At 35.0% G+C, this 19,646-nt stretch overlaps 1 protein-coding gene across 1 annotated transcript; it reads left to right on the top strand.

Annotated features, from left to right (window-relative positions):
* Nucleotides 1-8,689: 8,689 nt before the first annotated feature.
* Nucleotides 8,690-10,992, top strand: LOC149257026 (GDSL esterase/lipase 7-like). The gene is made up of 5 exons (XM_089368943.1): nt 8,690-9,028; nt 9,133-9,260; nt 9,357-9,602; nt 9,845-10,103; nt 10,186-10,992. The coding sequence occupies exons 1-5, from the start codon at nt 8,797-8,799 to the stop codon at nt 10,407-10,409; spliced, it is 1,089 nt and encodes a 362-aa protein (XP_089225069.1). The 5' UTR covers nt 8,690-8,796; the 3' UTR covers nt 10,410-10,992.
* The last annotated feature ends 8,654 nt before the right edge of the window (nt 10,993-19,646 follow it).

Here is a 19,646-nt window from a genome sequence, read left to right as displayed (position 1 = left end):
GGATCCAGTTGGATCATTCCATTTCATGGTAGATAATGATTGAGATATGGAGTTTAGCAACACTGAGAAGATACATAAAATATATGTTGAATCCTTCCATATACTTGTTTGGGATCCAGGAATTTTTGAGTTGGATGTATTGCTTCACCTTGGATTAGAAGTAGTAGTAGTTATAGGATTTTGTCATGTCCCATTGATGCAATAGAAGCTACGAAGTGCCTTCATCACAATTAGTTAGGATCTAGAACTCTAGAGTTACATATTAGAATTTCTTGGGGACAAGCAGTCTCGGGAAGGGAGGATTGTAATGTCCCTTTTCGAGAACAAAAGACCAACTACATAATTTAATTATTTAATGTAATCTCTTAGATGATATTGAGTAATTATATTAATACAAGTGATTATTAAGTGACTTAAAAAATAATTAAAGAACTTATAAAAAATCACTTTATTAAAAGAACGAAAATATTCCATGGTTTTCCGAAGACCCATGGTATTTTGACAACCATCACAATAAAAACAAAGGCAGAGGAGAATTTAAGGACATGAATATTTGGATTATTGTGAGGTGCATTCGGAAGCTCTAGTAGCTTACTGTGTGAGGGGAAAGCCCTTGTACAGAGCCCAATTTCGAGTTGAGAGACACACCCTAGCTCGCATCAATTAGTTTGAGTGGTGAAAGATTCCATCCTAGCTAGACAAGAGGAAGAACTACTTTAAGTTCTTCAATGGTGCTTAGCAAAGGAAGACTAGATTTTGGAGCATTTGTTGGAAGGTTGAACTAGTATACATTTCAAATAAGGGAGTCCAACCAGAGAAGGATTTTGAAGAACACCAGGTTATTCATGCTTATCTATCTATCATGTTTCCTATTAAATTTGTCACAATTCCCTTCTCAATATTAAATAAACAAAGAGTTAGATTTTTTAGTTTATTGCCTACAACCTCTATCAAATTTCTTGTTAAATTTTATGAGTAATTTGTGGAGTGTAACTTCTCGGTAAAATTATACACTGGATCATCCAAATATTTGAAAGTTTTAATTAAATAAATAAGAGATATTACAAGGATTCTTTACTTTTGAAAAAAAATAACTAGCTTAACCACATAAGTTAAATGATTGGTAATCTACTATAGACATCAAAACATTTACTTCATAATACATCTCACATTGTTGAATTTAAGCTTTTGTGATCCATATCAAGTTTTTTGAGAAGATTTTCCAGCGTAAATCACATTCGAATGCATTTGTCGACGCGTTTTGAACCAATGAGTGTGGTTCATCGTCAGGACAAGTTGAAGATTCAGATCCAGGCTGCATGTTAAATAGATAGAGCAGAACATCCAACGGCTATATTTGACGAGGCAACGACTATATTGAATTGGTCAGCTAGAATGGCTAACGGCTATATTTGAGTGGGAAACGGCTAACCGGACTTGAACAAGGGATATGGACAGGAGAATATAATGGTTAAAAAGTTAATAATGCCTATTATCATTTTTAAATCTAAATTAATTAATGGGAAATAATTATTTATTGAAATGACCTATATTTAAGTAAAATAAATAAATCTTTAGTTTGTTAGTTTAAAATCAAATATAAATTAGATAATGTATTTATTCAGAATGAACTAAACATATAAAAATTTTACATATATATATAAATTATATATATATATATATATATATATATATATATATATATATAGATAGATAGATAGATAGATACATAGATAGATATTACATAATTAACTAATTAGTAAACTAACTGTAAGTTAGTTTTAATTATATTAAATTAAAAGGGGGTAATATTAAATTTACATATACTTAAATAGTTAATATAAAGTTAGTTTAATATCTATATAAATAAGGTAACGAATTACTTAAAATTAAAAGGGTTGGCATTAAATTTATGTAAGGGTTATATACATTTTTTTTTAAAAGTATTATATTAAAAACATATAATTAAACATTTAGTTAATTAATTGTAAGAGAGTCTTTATTCATATTTAATCAAAGAGGTTAATATTACATCCATATATAATTAAAAATTAATTGTAAGCCAATATTATTAATGTTATTACCATACTGTTAAATCTATTAATGGATCTCATTAATAAAGCTATTAAAATAAATATAAACTTAAGTTTTATCTAAATATATTAATAAGTTATGATAAGAAAGAATCCTAAAAGGATAACTCAATAAGTTAGGGGAATCTGGGACCAAGGATAAAAATTAATTAAATCAATGGGAAGAAAGTAAGAGGATTGTTTTAAACTAGGTTAGTTATTAGATCTTATCTTAAAAAGATTCATCAATAATAAGGAAAAGAAAGAATTTATAAAAGGAAATTTATTTCCTGAGCAACGATAAAGATTATAATATTAATCGAGAAGAAGGGAACGAGAACAGGCGAATAAAAATATAAAATCAAAGGGACGATGAAACTGGAAATATCGACACTCCAGAAAAGAACATTAAAAGAGTGGGGGCAGGGGGGAAAATGGCTAGGAGGAGAGGGCAGGGATCCAACAACTGCTATTTTTATAGTCATCATCTCTATTGAGATTGCTTGGCTTTTTTTTGATCTCAATGGCTTCCCTAAATTTCCAGTGATGAAACTGAGCAACCCTAGTAATAACATGAGCCTCCTCAATACACACATGATGTTTTGTCTTTTCAACATGCTTTGCTAAGGCGAAAGACTGAGTCCTCCCATGTTTTACGTCGGTTGAGTGCTCATTAATCCTCTGATTAATAGAATGACCAGTCTCGCCAATGTAGGGGGTCCCACAAGAACATGGAATAACATAGACACCTTTCATGTCTTTGGGGTTGACCGGGTCCTTTACCGACTGGAGGGAGCTACGGATTGTGTTAAGGGGTCTAAAAGTAGAGGGAACATTATGCTTCCTAAAAATTGTGGCAATCTTATCAGTAGTCCCTTGGATGAAAGGGAGATGAACCCCTGAGATTCGATCTTTAGGGTTTTTCATGATCAATGAATTCTCGCTGGCTTTAAAGAAGGCTTTCTTACCGAGGTGCCCAATATATCCATTATTAACAAAGACATTAAGGAGGTCGCCCTTCTCTTTATCGAGGCTCTTTTCATCAGAGATTCTCAGCGCACAAGTGGCAAGTGTGTTGAGAACGCCCAACTTTTGAGCTGGGAAACAATGGGAGCTGGCATAAAGATGATAAAAATTAACTAAAGTATAACTTTATTTTAAATTTATTATTATTATTAATTATTAAAAAAATTAATATATGAGTTCAACGTATATACATTTAAAAAAAAACATGTAACAAAATTCTTAACTATGGATATTCAAACCCACTTTACCATGGAGATTTTTAACCACTAAATAGATTTTGTTACAATATTATGGACCAATACCATGGTTTATCAATGCCAAATGCCCAAAAACTTAGCTATCTAAATTGTCAAGATAAAAAATAAGATATAAGTCTATATAAAGCATTTATAAGTTAAAAAATACTTATAAATGTCCACATGTATAATCATAACTTAGTTATTCAAATCCTCTTTAAATAAAGTAAGTGTTTTGATAAAAGTTTATCAGCCATATTTATATGGTTAAACTAATTAATAACTAAATTAAAATTCTAAAAAATTAATGCAAAATACTTATCAACATAATTATATATTTATTAAAAGTGCGAAAAAACAAAAAAACAAATCATTTACCTTCCCTTACATCCTGTTCTAACGAGCAGGTAAACCCGTTGTTCATGCTGAATTCTCAGGTTGATATTGAATAAAATGTGCATTTTATTCCATACATGCAATAAAGTAGGTTCCCCGATCTAGTTACTTGATATTTGGAGGAATATTGGTATACAGAGGCTCATCATCATTATATGAAGGCTGTTCCGGGGAGTTGGACAGGCTAGTAGTCTCGAATTCATAAGACAGACAGATTCCATTAGCCTCTACTTTTTCTTCAACATTTTTTTTACAGCTGCTTTCAATTTATATTGAATGGAAGGCAACCATAATATATTAATATAACTCAACTCCTTTTTTTTATTATTAAAATATGTTTCATAGGGATCTATTCTTAAATATATGATAAATTAACTTTTCTTTTTTATTATTAAAAATAAATTTCATAGGCATAGATTCTTAAATATATGATAAAAATTTTAATCCAACTTCACTCCTAACCAGCCTTTACGCCCGATTACTGAATATCTCCTATGAAACTAAGTTGTGAATAAACACACGGAATGACCAACCTGGCTTTTGTTGTTCTTGTAGGAGGATTATTGGCATGCTTTTCTTCGTTGGCCATATTTGTACAGTGGTTAGAGGTTGGTTATGTTAGAGGATTGGAGGTTTTGGATATCTATCTGTTTTGAGTAAATTTATTTTTAGTTATTTTTATTTTCAGTTAAAAAATTCCATTAGAAAAGTTTTTTCATTAGTTTGTAAATTTATCTTGAGTTATTATCATTTTTAGATTGTGGTTGGTAAAAAGAATTTATAATTAATTATTTTAATTTAGAGTAATTAAATAAATATATAATTATAAAGTTATTATTTTTTAATTAATTATAATGTATTTTAACAATTAAATTTTGTATTAGATATGATAACATTATTCTTTGTTCATCTTATTAGATATGAAAATCTTTTATAATAACAACACTATGTGTTTAATTCATTTGAAAAATAAAGTGTTTTTTTGTTTCTCTTAATCTTTTTATTAGATAGATCAAAGCACAATATATTTAAGGTAAGGATTAGCCATTATATAATTATTTCCCTTGTTACGTCAAGTTGTTTTATGAAAAATGTTGAAATAGCTTGTGTCATTAAGAATTGTATGTTCTTGTGAAAGTACAAGGATTGAAGAAATGGAAACATTAGCTCTTATGGAAACATATATCAATTCACGTTATCGTGAAATTAGTTCAATTGTTTAGGAGTTGAAAAGGAAATATAGGCAAAAAAGGTATGAATATGAAATAAAATGGTGAAAATTCATGTAAAGGTGGAGGAGCAGTTTAAGAAGAATCAAGAAACACAAAAATTCACCATGACCAACTCATCACAAACTTTATGTCATAGATAAAGTTCGGTTTGTAGTGACGAGTAATCGCAAGGGAAACCCAAGACATTGAAGTCATTTATATAAGGACCATTTGAAATCACTACATAGTGACAATTCATCCATGTCAAGCGTACCTCCATGCATGGGGATGTATTCAATAGTCAATGTGGAAAACTAACACTTGTATGAATCATCTTCATTGGATGGAGAAGAAGAGAAAGGACTATCATTAGTTAACTATGTGACATCAAATGCACTTGGAAAATTGCAGAAGGATATGATGTTGTAGAAGAAGGTTCAAACAACTCATAGAAGTCAGCTAGAACTTTGGAAAGTGGTATGAAAATAACAAATTTGTGAAGTGTTTCTTCACATCCTTCCAATAGGTTTCGGGACCAAAAGCCTTCCATTCGAGATGTATGATCTAAATGGACCGATGAAGAAATGAAGTAATAATGCAAGGTGAAAAAATATGATTTAAATCAGTGGTTTTAGAAGAAATCAGGTAGTTGAGTTAACCAATGATTATGTAAGTTTGAATGGAGACAAGTGATCTTAGTACCAAGTTTGAAAGTCCTTAACATTGGTGGTGTGGAAAATGTATGGTTCCAAACTAAACCCACAATGCATATGCTAAACCTACAAAGTTTCATTGAAGAAGACATATGGAAATTTTTGGACACATAAATGAGCGTATCGCAAAGTCCCTATGTGGAGGAGAGTCAAATAAATTTTGTGTTCACAATTCAGTCAGTTTAAAATTGACAATCTATGCACTTCTTTGATGTAGTGAGAGTTCTCAAACCATTGAGTTGTGCAATATGTCGAATGTAATTTATATAGAAGGGCTCTTATTAACATGAGAGTATTGAATTCTACCCTAATGTCATTATCCTATTACCCATATCATCCATTGAACTCATTGCAAGTGGTAGAGAAAACAATGTAGGACTAATGCTCATAGGTAAATCAAATGTTGAGGCTTGCTCCTCACCCTTCCACAAAAGATGAATGTTGGTGGGATAAGTGGCCTTTCCACCCATCTCAATCCAGAATTCATATTATCACAATGGAGTCCAAGGAATTATGAAGTTTGGGCAAGGTCTACTCCACCATGGCATACTATTTCTACATAAAGACTATATATTAGTGTCATTGATGACTACTCACGGAGGAAAATAAAAATAGAAGCAAGAATGAGTAATAAAAGATTGAATAAAAATGTCACTGAGACATAAAAAAAATAAAAAAGTTAAGAAAACAAGATAATTACCCACTATTAAAAAAAACTAATAAAAAAGATGTGAAAAACACCTAATAAAAATAAAGATAATTAATTTAAGATACTTGTATCATTTCCATAAACTAAAATTTCATTACAATTTTTATTAATAAAAAATTATAAAAATATTAATCTTTTTCACATAAAATTTATATTCATAAATAATAAATAAATAAATGTAATTTAATTATACTAATTTTTTACCCCGATGTGGGTGCACAAACACTTGGCCTAACCACCTCGGTGTTCACCTCACGAGGCACGCGGTAGGTGAAGGCATTATGAAGCATAAGGTGATGTGACGAGTTGGTGGTCAGTCGAACTCTCCAGGCTCACCTCTCGTTGTTATATTATGTAGCGTGACAGTGCAACGATTGTCGTATCTTGGTTGATGAATTCAACGTGTAGGTTGGTGGACGAGAGTGTTAAAGGCCAAATAAGCTTGTGAGGGCCATCGGGTAATTGGACTTCTACGGAGTGTTTCGACTCTAGTACTATGGCTTCTCTGATGAGCTTTTGTGCATTTATATGGGATCCTGGTTCATTTGGAGGTTTCTCTCTTCTCTGGGGTGTTAAGGTTGGTTATGCAAGGTGGAACTCTGGGTGCCGCCGAAGGAGGGTTGCTCTAGGCTGGTGGGTACTCGACAGTCTCCAGGTCATTTTACACATTGGTTATGGCCTTCTCCTATGTTGTTGTTGTCAACGGTGGCTAGTAAGTCGATGTTGCCCATTTCCCTGTGGAGGAAGTGGCCCTATCTATGGCAACACTTTCTTTTTGAAGACAAATTTCTTACATACAATTAGGGTCTACAGTGGCACCAGCTTCTACTGAGTCCCTCTAGCAAATTCCACGAAGAAGGGGGTGTTTCTGGCACTGGGGTAGTTTATAATTTCCTTGTTATCTATCTCCTGGTTGTGTATGTTGAGGTATTGAGTGAGCCATCAGGAGTGTGGTTGTGTGCTTTTGGGTACATAATTACAACTAGCCTTCCCCTATTATGGCTGAGGATTGATAGAGGTATAGGGCCATCTAGGGGCTTCTGTGAAGTGGTAATTGTGCAGACTTGTTGGGTGGCCTGGCTTGGTCAGAGTTTTAAGGCCAAAGCGAGCGAGTGTGGCATTGTTCGTGGTTGATCAAGGGTGTGTAGGTGGTTGTTTCCTTCTGGAAGGTTGTATCCTCTTTGGTCATTCTAGTTTGCAGTATTTGGGAGTGGCTAGCCATGCCCCGCCATTGTGGGCATCCTTGTCATGGAGGTGGGCATTAGGGCCATGTTGGACGAAAAATTAGCAATTTGAGCTCAGCTTTGGAGAATGCGGTCAACAGAGAATGGGCGGATGAGGTCGCTCGAGCTCACGAGCATTTTCCAGGTAGAGTGGAGGCTCCAATCTCGCTGGGAACCATTACAGATCAACTGAGAGGCATCAATGCCAACCTGGACATCATGAGAGAGCATTGTTATGAAAACTGGAACGAATTGGTGGCCTACTTTAATGACATCCAATTCTGCCTCAATGAGACTCTTGAGTTGCCCGAAAGTATCCGCCAAAACCAAATAGGCCTCAATGATTGCCTTAGTGATTTGGAGGCTCGAGTGGAACACATTGATTTCCATATGCATGAGTGGGTCGACTTCCTTGCAGGTCCTCCTAGACTTCTGCCTCACCACCCTCCATGACATGATTATTTCAGGTTCTTGGTCTTTTTTGTCGTCTTTTTGTTATGTAAGGCTAATAAGAAATAATGGTTGCATCTTTTGTTATCTGTAACACCCCTTCCTTTCCCCTCTAAATGTAACGAAGCTAACTAATTTTTATACTATCGATATTACTCATAATAATATAATGTCCTTTTGATTAACAAAAAAATTATACCAAATTAATATATATATATATATATATATATATATATATAAATGTGATTTGATTATTCTGATTTTTTAAAAATAAAATAATAATATTTTTGGGAATTAATATTTACCCGAAATTCTAAGTTATCAGAGCACGTGAATAGCATAACAACATAATAAATTATCGGCATTTAAATAGAATAATTTAATTATCCCCACGGTCGATGTGAAAGTTTATTCCATTTAAATTTATAATCATATGAACCAGGTGAATAACAATCCCATCAGTGGCTGAGTGGAAATGCACCGCTTATAATTTTAGGGCAGGATAGACGCATCGCATAAATTAATATTTTTACGAATCATAATCCATCGTAATTAGAAGGCCGGCATTCACGTGACTCTGATAGTCACAGTCTCCAAGGCAACTTTTTTCTCCACTAGCATCTATTAAAGCAAGCATAGCTCAACAAATTACAGCACCCACAAGATTGGTAATTTAGTAGACAGTTTCTCGTGAGTCTTTGTTTGCATTTCTCTGTGGAGTGCTCCTTCCATAATTCGAGTGATAACTGATAACAAAAGTATGGCATGTTTTCCATCTGCAATTTTTGTTACAGTGGTGGTGATGATGCACTCATTAATTGCTGTTTCTGCATCTTGCATTTTCATCTTCGGCGATTCGCTTGTGGACACAGGCAACAACAACCACATCACCACGCTTGCCAGGGCCGACATCTGGTACAATGGCATCGACTTCGCTAATCGCTTCCCCACTGGCAGGTTCTGCAATGGTAGAACTGTTCCTGATTTTCTCGGTATGAAGTTTGAACCTTCATATATTTTCGTTCCATTCTTTCTTGTTCTGTGAAATTTCATCTCTGCAGTGAATCGAATAACTGTGTTTTCATTTTGGTTGCAGCCCAAATCATGGGGTTATCAATTCCAATTCCCTATTTAGATCCCCAGGCAAATGGGACCAACTTACTCGGAGGGGTTAACTTTGCTTCCGGAGGTTCTGGAATTCTTCCATCCACTGGCTACAAATATGTGAGTAGAGTCGAGTCTAGACTACTTCTGTAACTCATGTTTATGTTCCTGCAAGTACTGTAAATGTAAAAACTCTGATGCAATACTGGTTTGCAGATTGGTAGAACTCCTTTCGACAGGCAGATCGAATATTTTGAAGACATTAAGACAAAGTTGGCTTCCATGATGGATCCTCAAGCCGAAAGTTCTCATCAATTTATATCTGAAGCTCTCTTTTACATCAACATTGGAAGCTTGGATTACATTTCTAACTACTTTCTCCGCGACTCCAAAGTTTCTCAGCTCTATAGCGCTGCCGAATATCAACAGCTGCTCCTCAGAAGGTTTGCAGATCAGTTCAAGGTAGGTTCTTTAATTTTTTTGGTCTCGACTTTTTATTTTATTGGTCGAATGTGAATGTTGAATTTCATTGTTTACACAATACTTTATAGCATAATTACCGACTAAATATTATTTCTGATATAAAATGTATATTTTATAACGATGAAAAAAACTTTTTCTCACCTACATATACATTCTCAGAATAACCCAAACCACCTGTCTATAAAACCCTAACTTACTAAATATGGAATATTTGGGTGCAGAAAATATATGAATTGGGAGCGAGGAAATTTCTAATATCGAATCTAGGACCTTTAGGCTGCACACCTTTGATGATTAGTTTAGAAAATCTCGATAATGGTAGCTGCGTCGGTTACGCCAATGGCATCATCTCAGATTTCAACAGAGGCTTGGAAAATATGGTGAGAAATAAATTGCAGAATCAGTTTTCTGACGCACGATTTGTTCTGAGCGACAACTACGCCATCTTCAGTGAAATAATCAACAATCCATCTGCACATGGTGGGTCTATATTATATGCTTCTCCACTCTCTAATTTGTTTTCTTATTAGATGTCATATTTATGAGCTTGTGGTGAATGCAGGATTCAAATATGTGAACGAGAGCTGCTGTGGACTGGGACACTTGAGAGCGGAGTTCCCTTGTAGTCCAATTTCAGGATTGTGTTTCCACCGTGGAGACTATGTCTTCTGGGACGCTTTTCATCCCACAGAAGCCCTTAATGCCATTCTGGCTGCAACTCAATATGCTGGTTCACCTCAATTCATAAGACCTGTCAATCTCAAGCAACTAATGAATATATTGTAAGATGCAGAAGATCCGAATGGTCTACATCTGTGTAATTTCAATTCCAGTCTCCGTTTTAGAGCTGTTGGGGATGTATGGGCAATATTGAGTCTCAATAATTACATAATGTGGCTGTTGAATTGACATTCAAAAATTTGAATCAGCGTATTAGTGAACTTAATTAGTAGATATGTTTAGGATTGCTTCACTTCCTCCTGCAATCACAGAAGTTTGAAATTAAAATTTGATGTAGCGGAATCCCCAGAGGCGGAGGAAGAGGCCATATTACTCGAAATGTTGTATGTTACATGAAGCATAGACAACAACGTACTGTGTAGCCGTAGGAGGGCCTATTGGTGTTCACGGGCAGGCATTTCCTTTAAACGAAACGCGGTGGTCCGCCCGATACTTGCCATTGCAATACAACTGGCTCTGCTTACTAGCGATAGGCATCAGGTGAATACATACAAATTATCACGGAATCCGTACTAGCAATAGGCATCATGTGAATATTAGGAGATTTGAGATTCGAACCGTAATGCTCGTGGCTGCAGAGCTTTAAATATGCCCGGCATGCTCGGGTGTGGGCCGTTGGATACGACACCAGATGATGCAGAGAATTTAAAGCTTTGCAGCCTGGTTATTGTCAAACAATATTTGAACTTGAGCAATGAGCTCATGAGTGATGAGTCTTTTCATCTTTTATCGCATATGATAAAAACCCTAAATTCCATGACATTAATACGTGATTGAGGCTGAGTCAGAGTGGTAAGATTCTTGAACTCTTTTGGTCAATGAAATATTATTCCATAAGGTAGATGACATATATGGACTCAAATAAGTTCCAAAAAGTCAGTCAAATAAGTAATATCATTATAGACCTAACAAATTCGAACTAATTTCTTTTTGACAAAAAGTTCCCAAGGTTTTTCAACACTTTCTATTCCTAAAAAGGTTTATCGAATGACCCTAGTTGAGGGAACATTGAAGCCTTTTGAACCCTCGAATCTTATTAGCCTGGTTGAGGGAACAATGGAGGCTTGTGACTATTGGAATCTTGTATATAACACTGACTTGTCATTGCATTTTCGTCGCATTACATAAATAATAATAATAATAATAATATTTTTTATTTAGGACAAATAATAACAATAATTGTTTATTTATTAAGGATTTATAGTTTGTAACTCATAATATTTTGGATTGAGTTAGTGGTATTGTCATTGACTTGTTAGAAAAGTAAATGAAGTTTTTACCTTGGTGGTGTCAGAAAATTATAAAGATTACAGAGTAATGGTACAAATAAAATATTATAGAAACACAAACACAAAAACACATAAAACAAGAGAGACACAATATACCTGGTTCACCCAGTTTGGGCTGCGTTCACGGTGAAACAGTCAATCCTTCTTTTTATATTATCCAATAAAATGAAGAGATACAACCTACAACAAATTCGTTGTAATTTCCTCTTCATTCTCATACAGTCTCCTTTCTCTTTCTCACTTTGAATACACATATACAATTATAATACAATTCCCTCATATAAACTGAGGGTTGCCTTCTAGGGAAAAAACCCTAAATTAACATAACTTCTACCGTCATGTCATCCGCCTAATGAACGACCTAGATTGACTATGAAATTACAATATTTTACAGGGCAATTTTACATCTATTTTTAGCTTCGGGGGTGTTGCCCCGAATCCCCACTAGGGGGGCCTCATAAAATTGTTGCCACCCCCCTTGGACCCCTTTGACGAAGATTAAACGGATGGCGTTGCCACCCCGTTACAAACTGGGGTCCAACACGGCGATACCTCTTAACAAAGAAGATAATCAAGCTCAACACCCAACTATCTCCCACTTGGAGACAGATTATAGCAACTCCATCACAGCTTTATTTGTTGGACAATGCTTCCACTTTGGACCTGGTTGTTTCTCATCTTCATCATCATACTTGAAGACCAACTGAAACTGAGTAGAATCTCAGTTTCTCCCTGGTTACAACTTTTTTTAACAGGTCTGTAGGATTCTGCCTAGTGTGTATCTTTTCCAGCATCAACTGTCCATCTTCCAACACTGACCATATGAAATAGTACTTGAGTTGTAAATTTTTAGTCTTGGAATGTATTGTTGAGTTCTTTGCAAGATGAATGGCACTCTGGTTGTCACTATATAACCTGCCCATCTCCTCCTTCTTACCCAATTCATCCTTAAACCTTTGCAACCAAATCATTCCTTTACTATCCTCTTTAGCAGAAACATACTCCACTTTCCTGTTTGAAAGTGAAACAACACTTTGCATTTTTGAAACCCAACTGACAATCATTCCACCTACAATAAACACATACTCTGTGGTACTCCTCCTGTTATCTCTATCACCTTCCATATCTACATTAACATCTCCCTGTAGAGTAATGTTTGAACCACCAAAGCATAATGCTTGATTTGTGGTACCTCTCAAATACCTGAGAATCCACTTCACTTCCATCCAATGTTCTTTTCTTGGATTGTTCATGTACCTTCTTACAACTCCCACTACATGTGCAATATCAGGCCTTGTATAGACCATTACATACATTAAACTTCCAATTACTGATGCATATGGAACTTTAGACGTTATCCATCTCTTCCTCAGTCTTGGGACACATCTCTTTACTTAATTTGAAATGGCCAGCCAAAGGTGTACAAACTGGTTTTAAATCTTTCCAACGCCTTTTGTATGTACTCACTTTGAGACAATGTTAATTTGCAATTTTTCCTGTCTCTAGTTATTCTCATGCCAAGGATTTATTTTGCAACACACAAATTCTTCATTGCAAATGAGTTTGCCAAGTTTCCTTTGAGCACATTTATTTCCTGCATGTTAGACCTTGCAATAAGCATGTCATCTACATACAATAGCAATATAATATAGCTGCCACCATTTTGCGTTTTGAGATAAACACAATGATCAAAGTGACATCTAGTATAACCTTGTTCATACATAAACTTGTCAAAATTTAGATACCACTGACTTGGAGCCTATTTTAAGCCATATGAGCTCTTCTCCAACCTGCACACTAGTTTCTCCTTCTCTTTGACCTCATATCCTTGCGGTCGCTGCATATAGATCTCTTCCTCCAAATCCCCATGGAGAAAGTCCATATTTACATCTAACTGCTCAAGATGGAAATCTTGTGCTGCTACTAGACTTAAAATAGTTCTGATTGAAGTCATTTTAACAACAGAAGAAAATATTTCATGAAAGTCTATACCTTTTTTCTATGCAAACCCCTTCACCACAATTCTATCTTTATACCTTTTTCTACCTCCATCTACTTCCTTCAACTTGTAAACCCATTTATTCTACAATGTTATTTTACCTGTACTAAGTCCCAAGTCTAGTTATGTACTAAGGAGTCCATCTTTTTTTTCATGGCTAGATCCCACTTCTTCTTGGTTTCTACCTGCATTGCTTCTTCATAATATTCTCATTCACCATAATCAATCAAAATAGATAATATAATGAAGGAGAGTATTGATCAAGGGGTCTACTTATCTTGATAGATTTTCTAAGACCACTTTTAGGTGTTTGAGGTGCATTTTGTTGTTGTGGTTGTTTGATCATTTTGATTTTCAGACACCTTTACATTTTTTGTGATCTCATCAAACACTGTGTATTCTCTATTTTATTTTCCTACATCTGATCCTTATACAAGACCCTTTCATTGAATATGACATCTTTACTCCTAATGATTTTGTGATTTTCATAATCATATAAGCGATAACCAAAATCATTAACAACATATCCAATAAAGGTACATTTATTTGATTTTGCCTTAAGCTTTGTTCTATTTTCTTTATTAATATGGACAAAGGCTTCACAACCGAAAGTATTTAAAAATGAGTAGTTTACCTTTTTACCTGTCCATTCCTCCCATGGAATACCACCATCCAAGGAACTTGAAGGCCGTCTGTTTATTAGATAAAAAACAATATCTACAACACCTACCCAAAATTTTAAAGGAAATCATGCATGCAATCTCATGCACCTTGCACACTTCATGATTTTCCTGTTCATCCTTTCTGACACACCATTTTCTTGTGGTGTTCCTGGAACCATCTTCTCTTTGCGAATTCCATGCTTTGAACAGTACTTATCAAACTCTTTGCTGTAATATTCACCTCCATTGTCTAATCTAAGACACTTTAATTTTTTTCCTGCCTCATTCTAAACCTTAGCTTTCCATTTCTTGAAAGTATCAAATACATCATATTTATTTCAAATATTATAAATCCATGTTTTCTTGATTGCATCATCAATAAAAGTAGAAAATAGCGAAAGCCACCGAGAGATGATACCTTAGCAAGTCCCCATACATCCGTATGCACAAGATCTTATTTTTTTCTCTTCTTTTCTTTCCCAACTTTGAGAATATGACTCTCTTTTGTTTCCATAAACACAATTCTCATAGAAATCCAAATCAACATGCTTCAAACTTGGCAACAAATTTCTTGAGTGAAGAATCTACATCCCCTTCTCACTCATGTGCCTGAGCCTATGATTCCACAATGTTGTATCTCCTCTTGTAGAGGTTAAAGCATTAACAAAATTGGAAATACAATTACATAAATACAATGTACCAACCTTTTATCCTTTTGCTATTACGAGGGCTCCTTTAGTGACCTTCCAGGTTTTATCTGTAAAAGTAGTTACACAACCTTCACCTCGCAATAGCCTTGTTGAAATTAAATTTTTCTTCAGATATGGAACATGCCTTACCTCCTTCAATATCCATTGGTTTTCATTTTATTGTTTAATGAAATCTCTACCCATTCCAATGATTTCACAGGGTTTATCATCACCCAAACGAACCTACCCAAAATCTCCTCAAACATAATCATGAAAATGTTTCGTAATGGGTGGTATTGCCACCCCGTTACAAATTGGGGTCCAACGCAACGATACCTCTGAATAAAGAAGATAATCAGGCTCCACATCCAACAGGCAGGGCTCTTATATTGGTTGAAAATGCCTCCTGGTGCAGAACGTATGTTTCGCCTAACCTAATGGGATATTATTATTTATCTTATTTCAATAATTTCAATTTTGTTAAAGTATTATATTTATTTATTAATTTTTAATAAATTTAAGGTTGAGATAAATTTACATGATCATTATTGGATTTTGTGTTTCTAATTTTTAATTATTAGTCCCTAATTTTTAATTTGGTCAATGAAATATTATTCCATAAGGTAGATGACATATATATATATATATATATATCTATATATATATATATATATACATATATATGTATATCTATATAGATACATATATATCTATATAGATACATACATACATACATATATATATATATATATATATATATATATATATATGTATGTATGTATGTATGTATCTATATAGATATATATATATATAGGTCAACTCCAATGTGACTTATTGGATATAATGTTGTGTTATAGTGATTGTTGGATATACTCTTGTGTTATAGTGGAAACATATAGGTTTGATCTTAGTGCTAGCTTGATTTCTATGGCTTAAAAAATAACCATTTATTTTAATTTTGTTTTCGTAATGGGTGGTATTGCCGCCCCGTTACAAATTGGGGTCCAACGTGACGATACCTCTGAATAAAGAAGATAATCAGGCTCTACATCCAACAGGCAGGGCTCTTATATTGGTTGAAAATGCCTCTTGGTGCAGAACGTATGTTTGGCCTAACCTAATGGGATATTATTATTTATCTTATTTCAATATTTTCAATTTTGTTAAAGTATTATATTTATTTATTAATTTTTAATAAATTTAAGGTTGAGATAAATTTACATGATCATTATTGGATTTTGTGTTTCTAATTTTTAATTATTAGTCCCTAATTTTTAATTTGGTCAATGAAATATTATTCCATAAGGTAGATGACATCTATATATATATATATATATATATATATATATATATATATATATATATATATATATATATATATATATATATATATATATATATATATATATATATATATATATATATATAGGTCAACTCCAATGTGACTTATTGGATATAATGTTGTGTTATAGTGGTTGTTGGATATAGTCTTGTGTTATAGTGGAAACATATAGGTTTGATCTTAGTGCTAGCTTGATTTCTATGGTTTAAAAAAATAACCATTTATTTTAATTTTCTTTTATCATGTTTTTTTCAAATATGTATTCATCGCCTTAAGTTTATTTCTAAACTATGTTTACCATATCATGGGTTCCCTTGTGATTTCATAACCTACCTTACCTTTCATTAAGAGCCACATTACTAAATGGGAGCATAGCCTCCTCCAAAATTTAAATTGGTTGCACCTTCAACCCATGGAATGCTCCAAGATAATGTTAGGATCATCCACCTCTTTTCATTTTCTGCATTTTTCTTCATTAAAATTCAAAAATCTCCCCTTCATCACGGATGTTTCTTCACACGGAATCATCTAGTACTAATTTCATTGTCATTTTTTCACAGAAATATAAGAGAAAATTAATAGTGTAGGAATTCCCTCAAAACAATCACCCAGAAATCCATAGTGCATGCCAAATTTTATAATATTCAATGAATTTGTGACATCGAGGTCATATCTTCATATGTAAAGGAAAAAAACGATTTTACCTTTTGTGATGTCAAGGTTTATGTCTTCCTGCTTGATAAAGGTAAAATGCAATTTATCTTTTGTAGTGTCATGGCCTACATCTTCTTTCTTGACAAAGGATAATAATGATTTTCCATTATCCCTAATTCCCACCTTTTATACACAAGTTTTTATTGTTTTGTGATCTTCATTGCCTCTATATTTTTTTGACCTTTCAATGAGATATGAATGGTAAGTTTCTCATGCTTCATGTACCTTTGCCATATTATATCCTCTTGTTTCAAATATCACTCATACCAATCTAACATATTCAAGGGATTATTTCCTTCTTCTCTCACCTCTCTAGGAGAATTATTTCTTCTCATGTCACCCTTACCTTTACCATCTATTGTAGTGGCTGCAACACCCTCCAACATTTTGGCCTACATTCAAATTTTGAAGCCTTCCTTGTTTTTCCCATGATGGTTGCAAATACCTGGGCTCATTCCATGAGCTCTTGTTGAATCTTTACACCATTCTTGCTTGATCGACCATCGATTGTCTTTTGGCATGTTTATTTCTATGTCATGCTTGTGATCTTGTTCTGGCAATTTTGAAGGTTTTTCTTTGTGTGCATGAGTTTTTTTTACTCCGTGAACATCAATCGTACTCACAAACAAAGTTTCAAGCACTGTCGCGCAAGTGTTGTCACACTTGTTCGAAGATCTATCTCAACTGTCACACTTGTCGCTCTTAACCTTTAAGATAGTCTCACTGATCACATGTTTGTATTTTTGGTTTGAGGTGTCTTGTCATCGAGTCGTGCTAAGTGTGTGATCACAATGTCATGTATGCATAAGTTCACTTGCTCTCACACTTAGCCATTTTTCCTGTAAATATTTCTATCGGACAACACTTCTTCAACTAGACCTCGATTGAGCTGCACTACGCAGTATCAACACTCAGTGACCCTACTCTACTGCCCAAAACTACGCAAAGCTTGAGGTTTTCCTCCAGGGCAGCCTGCACTGTGCAATCCTGGAAGTGAATAAGATGGTTGTCTCCTAGAACTACGCAGAAGTTGTCCCCAAGCCTGATTCAATCTGTGCTTCTCGCATGATCACTCATCAAGCCTCCCTCTAGTCTACTGGAAACCTAAACTTCATTGTGACCCTAGGCTACACTACTCTCCAAAACTTCACAGACATGCCCAACTACCTGCCCTGCATTGCCTACAGAAATTCCACAGCCATGTGAGTCAGGCCTCTGCTTCCTGGCACTACATTGTTCCAAGAAATTACGCGGATTTGATTGTTAGGCCCCCCTGTTGGCTTGCTCTTCTTTGTCCCTGAAAATTGCGCAGTTTTGACAGGAAATATCCATACTGCCCCACTTTGCACTCATCCTAGAAACTACATAGTTGTGTTGAGAAGACCCTTGTTGTCTGTCCGACACTATCCCTCAAAACTGCGTAGTTGTGATCAACAACTCCTCGCAACCTGACCCAACCTTACTCTTAAAAACTACGCACAAATGTCTGCCAGTGCCTCCTATTTCATGCTCTGTCTTCCTCAGAGAAAATGCATAGATTCCCAGTTGGACCTCTAGATGGCCTGTCCAGTCCTCATCCTGAAAACTACGCAGAATTGCCCAACAATTCCTCTTGACACCATGCCTTGTCTTCCTCCCAGGAACTACGCAGTTTTGCCCAACTGTGTTATACCTTGCAGCTGTCACTTCTGTCTCAGATTGTGAAAATCTGCCTCCTAGTGACATCTGCATGGTTTTTCTCTTCACTGCTCTCGAGCCTCTCCTCCCGGCCTGAGCTGTGCTCTGTGCATTTTCAGTGCCTTGTCCTCCCTCTTGGTCACCTGCACCTGAAACAAAAAGCAATGCATCATGTTAGACTAGGAGATTCTTGGATTTGACATCGTCTCATCATGAGTGATTACAGGAACAGGTACAGTGATGAAACATGGCGTGATGATGAACGAGATGAAGAAGGAGCACATGCTAGAAGACTTGCTCGTAGTTGAATGAATGTACGAAGCACAAGGAGCAGAAAACGAAAGGGACACTTACACATGCACCATCAGGAAAAGACCAAGACCATCGAAGATCCCACACACTTTTCCATGCGGAGGTGAAGACATCATACATCGAGAGCACACCCATCACTCAATAGCATAACAGCTCGACACGAGCACCACAATAAGCCAGTACATGTCACTAGTGTCATGTCGAGTTGTGTCATGAGTTGTCTTGGCCACATCACTATTATGGGCCATACTTGTTGTAATAAAATGTAATGTAATGTGAAAGTCTAAGAGACGCACATATGAAGTTGAAGAGTCATGTAAGTCGAAAAGTCATAGGAATTCAAATAGTCATGAGGGAAGTTGAAGGGTCACAAGGGTCAATTTTTCCCCTTGGCTATATATACCCCCTCATAGTATGAGAAAAGAACTTTTCACCTTGGGTCGTCCCACATAGTCTTGAGAGTGTGTAGTCTCTTCTTTAAGGAACGAGGAGTGGCTCCAATGTCCCACTATTGGGGCTAGTGATGTATGGTGTATCGATGTGTCTTGGAACTTTTGCTTAATTTAGAAGCCTGTCTTAAGCTAGCACGTTTTAACAC

Source organism: Pinus tabuliformis, chromosome 6 (genome assembly GCF_031772625.1).
Source record: "Pinus tabuliformis cultivar Carrire ecotype Pingquan chromosome 6, CPIR1, whole genome shotgun sequence".
NCBI lineage: Eukaryota > Viridiplantae > Streptophyta > Pinopsida > Pinales > Pinaceae > Pinus > Pinus tabuliformis.
Note: the sequence above shows the minus strand (reverse complement) of the source record. Positions and strands in the feature narration are given on the sequence as shown.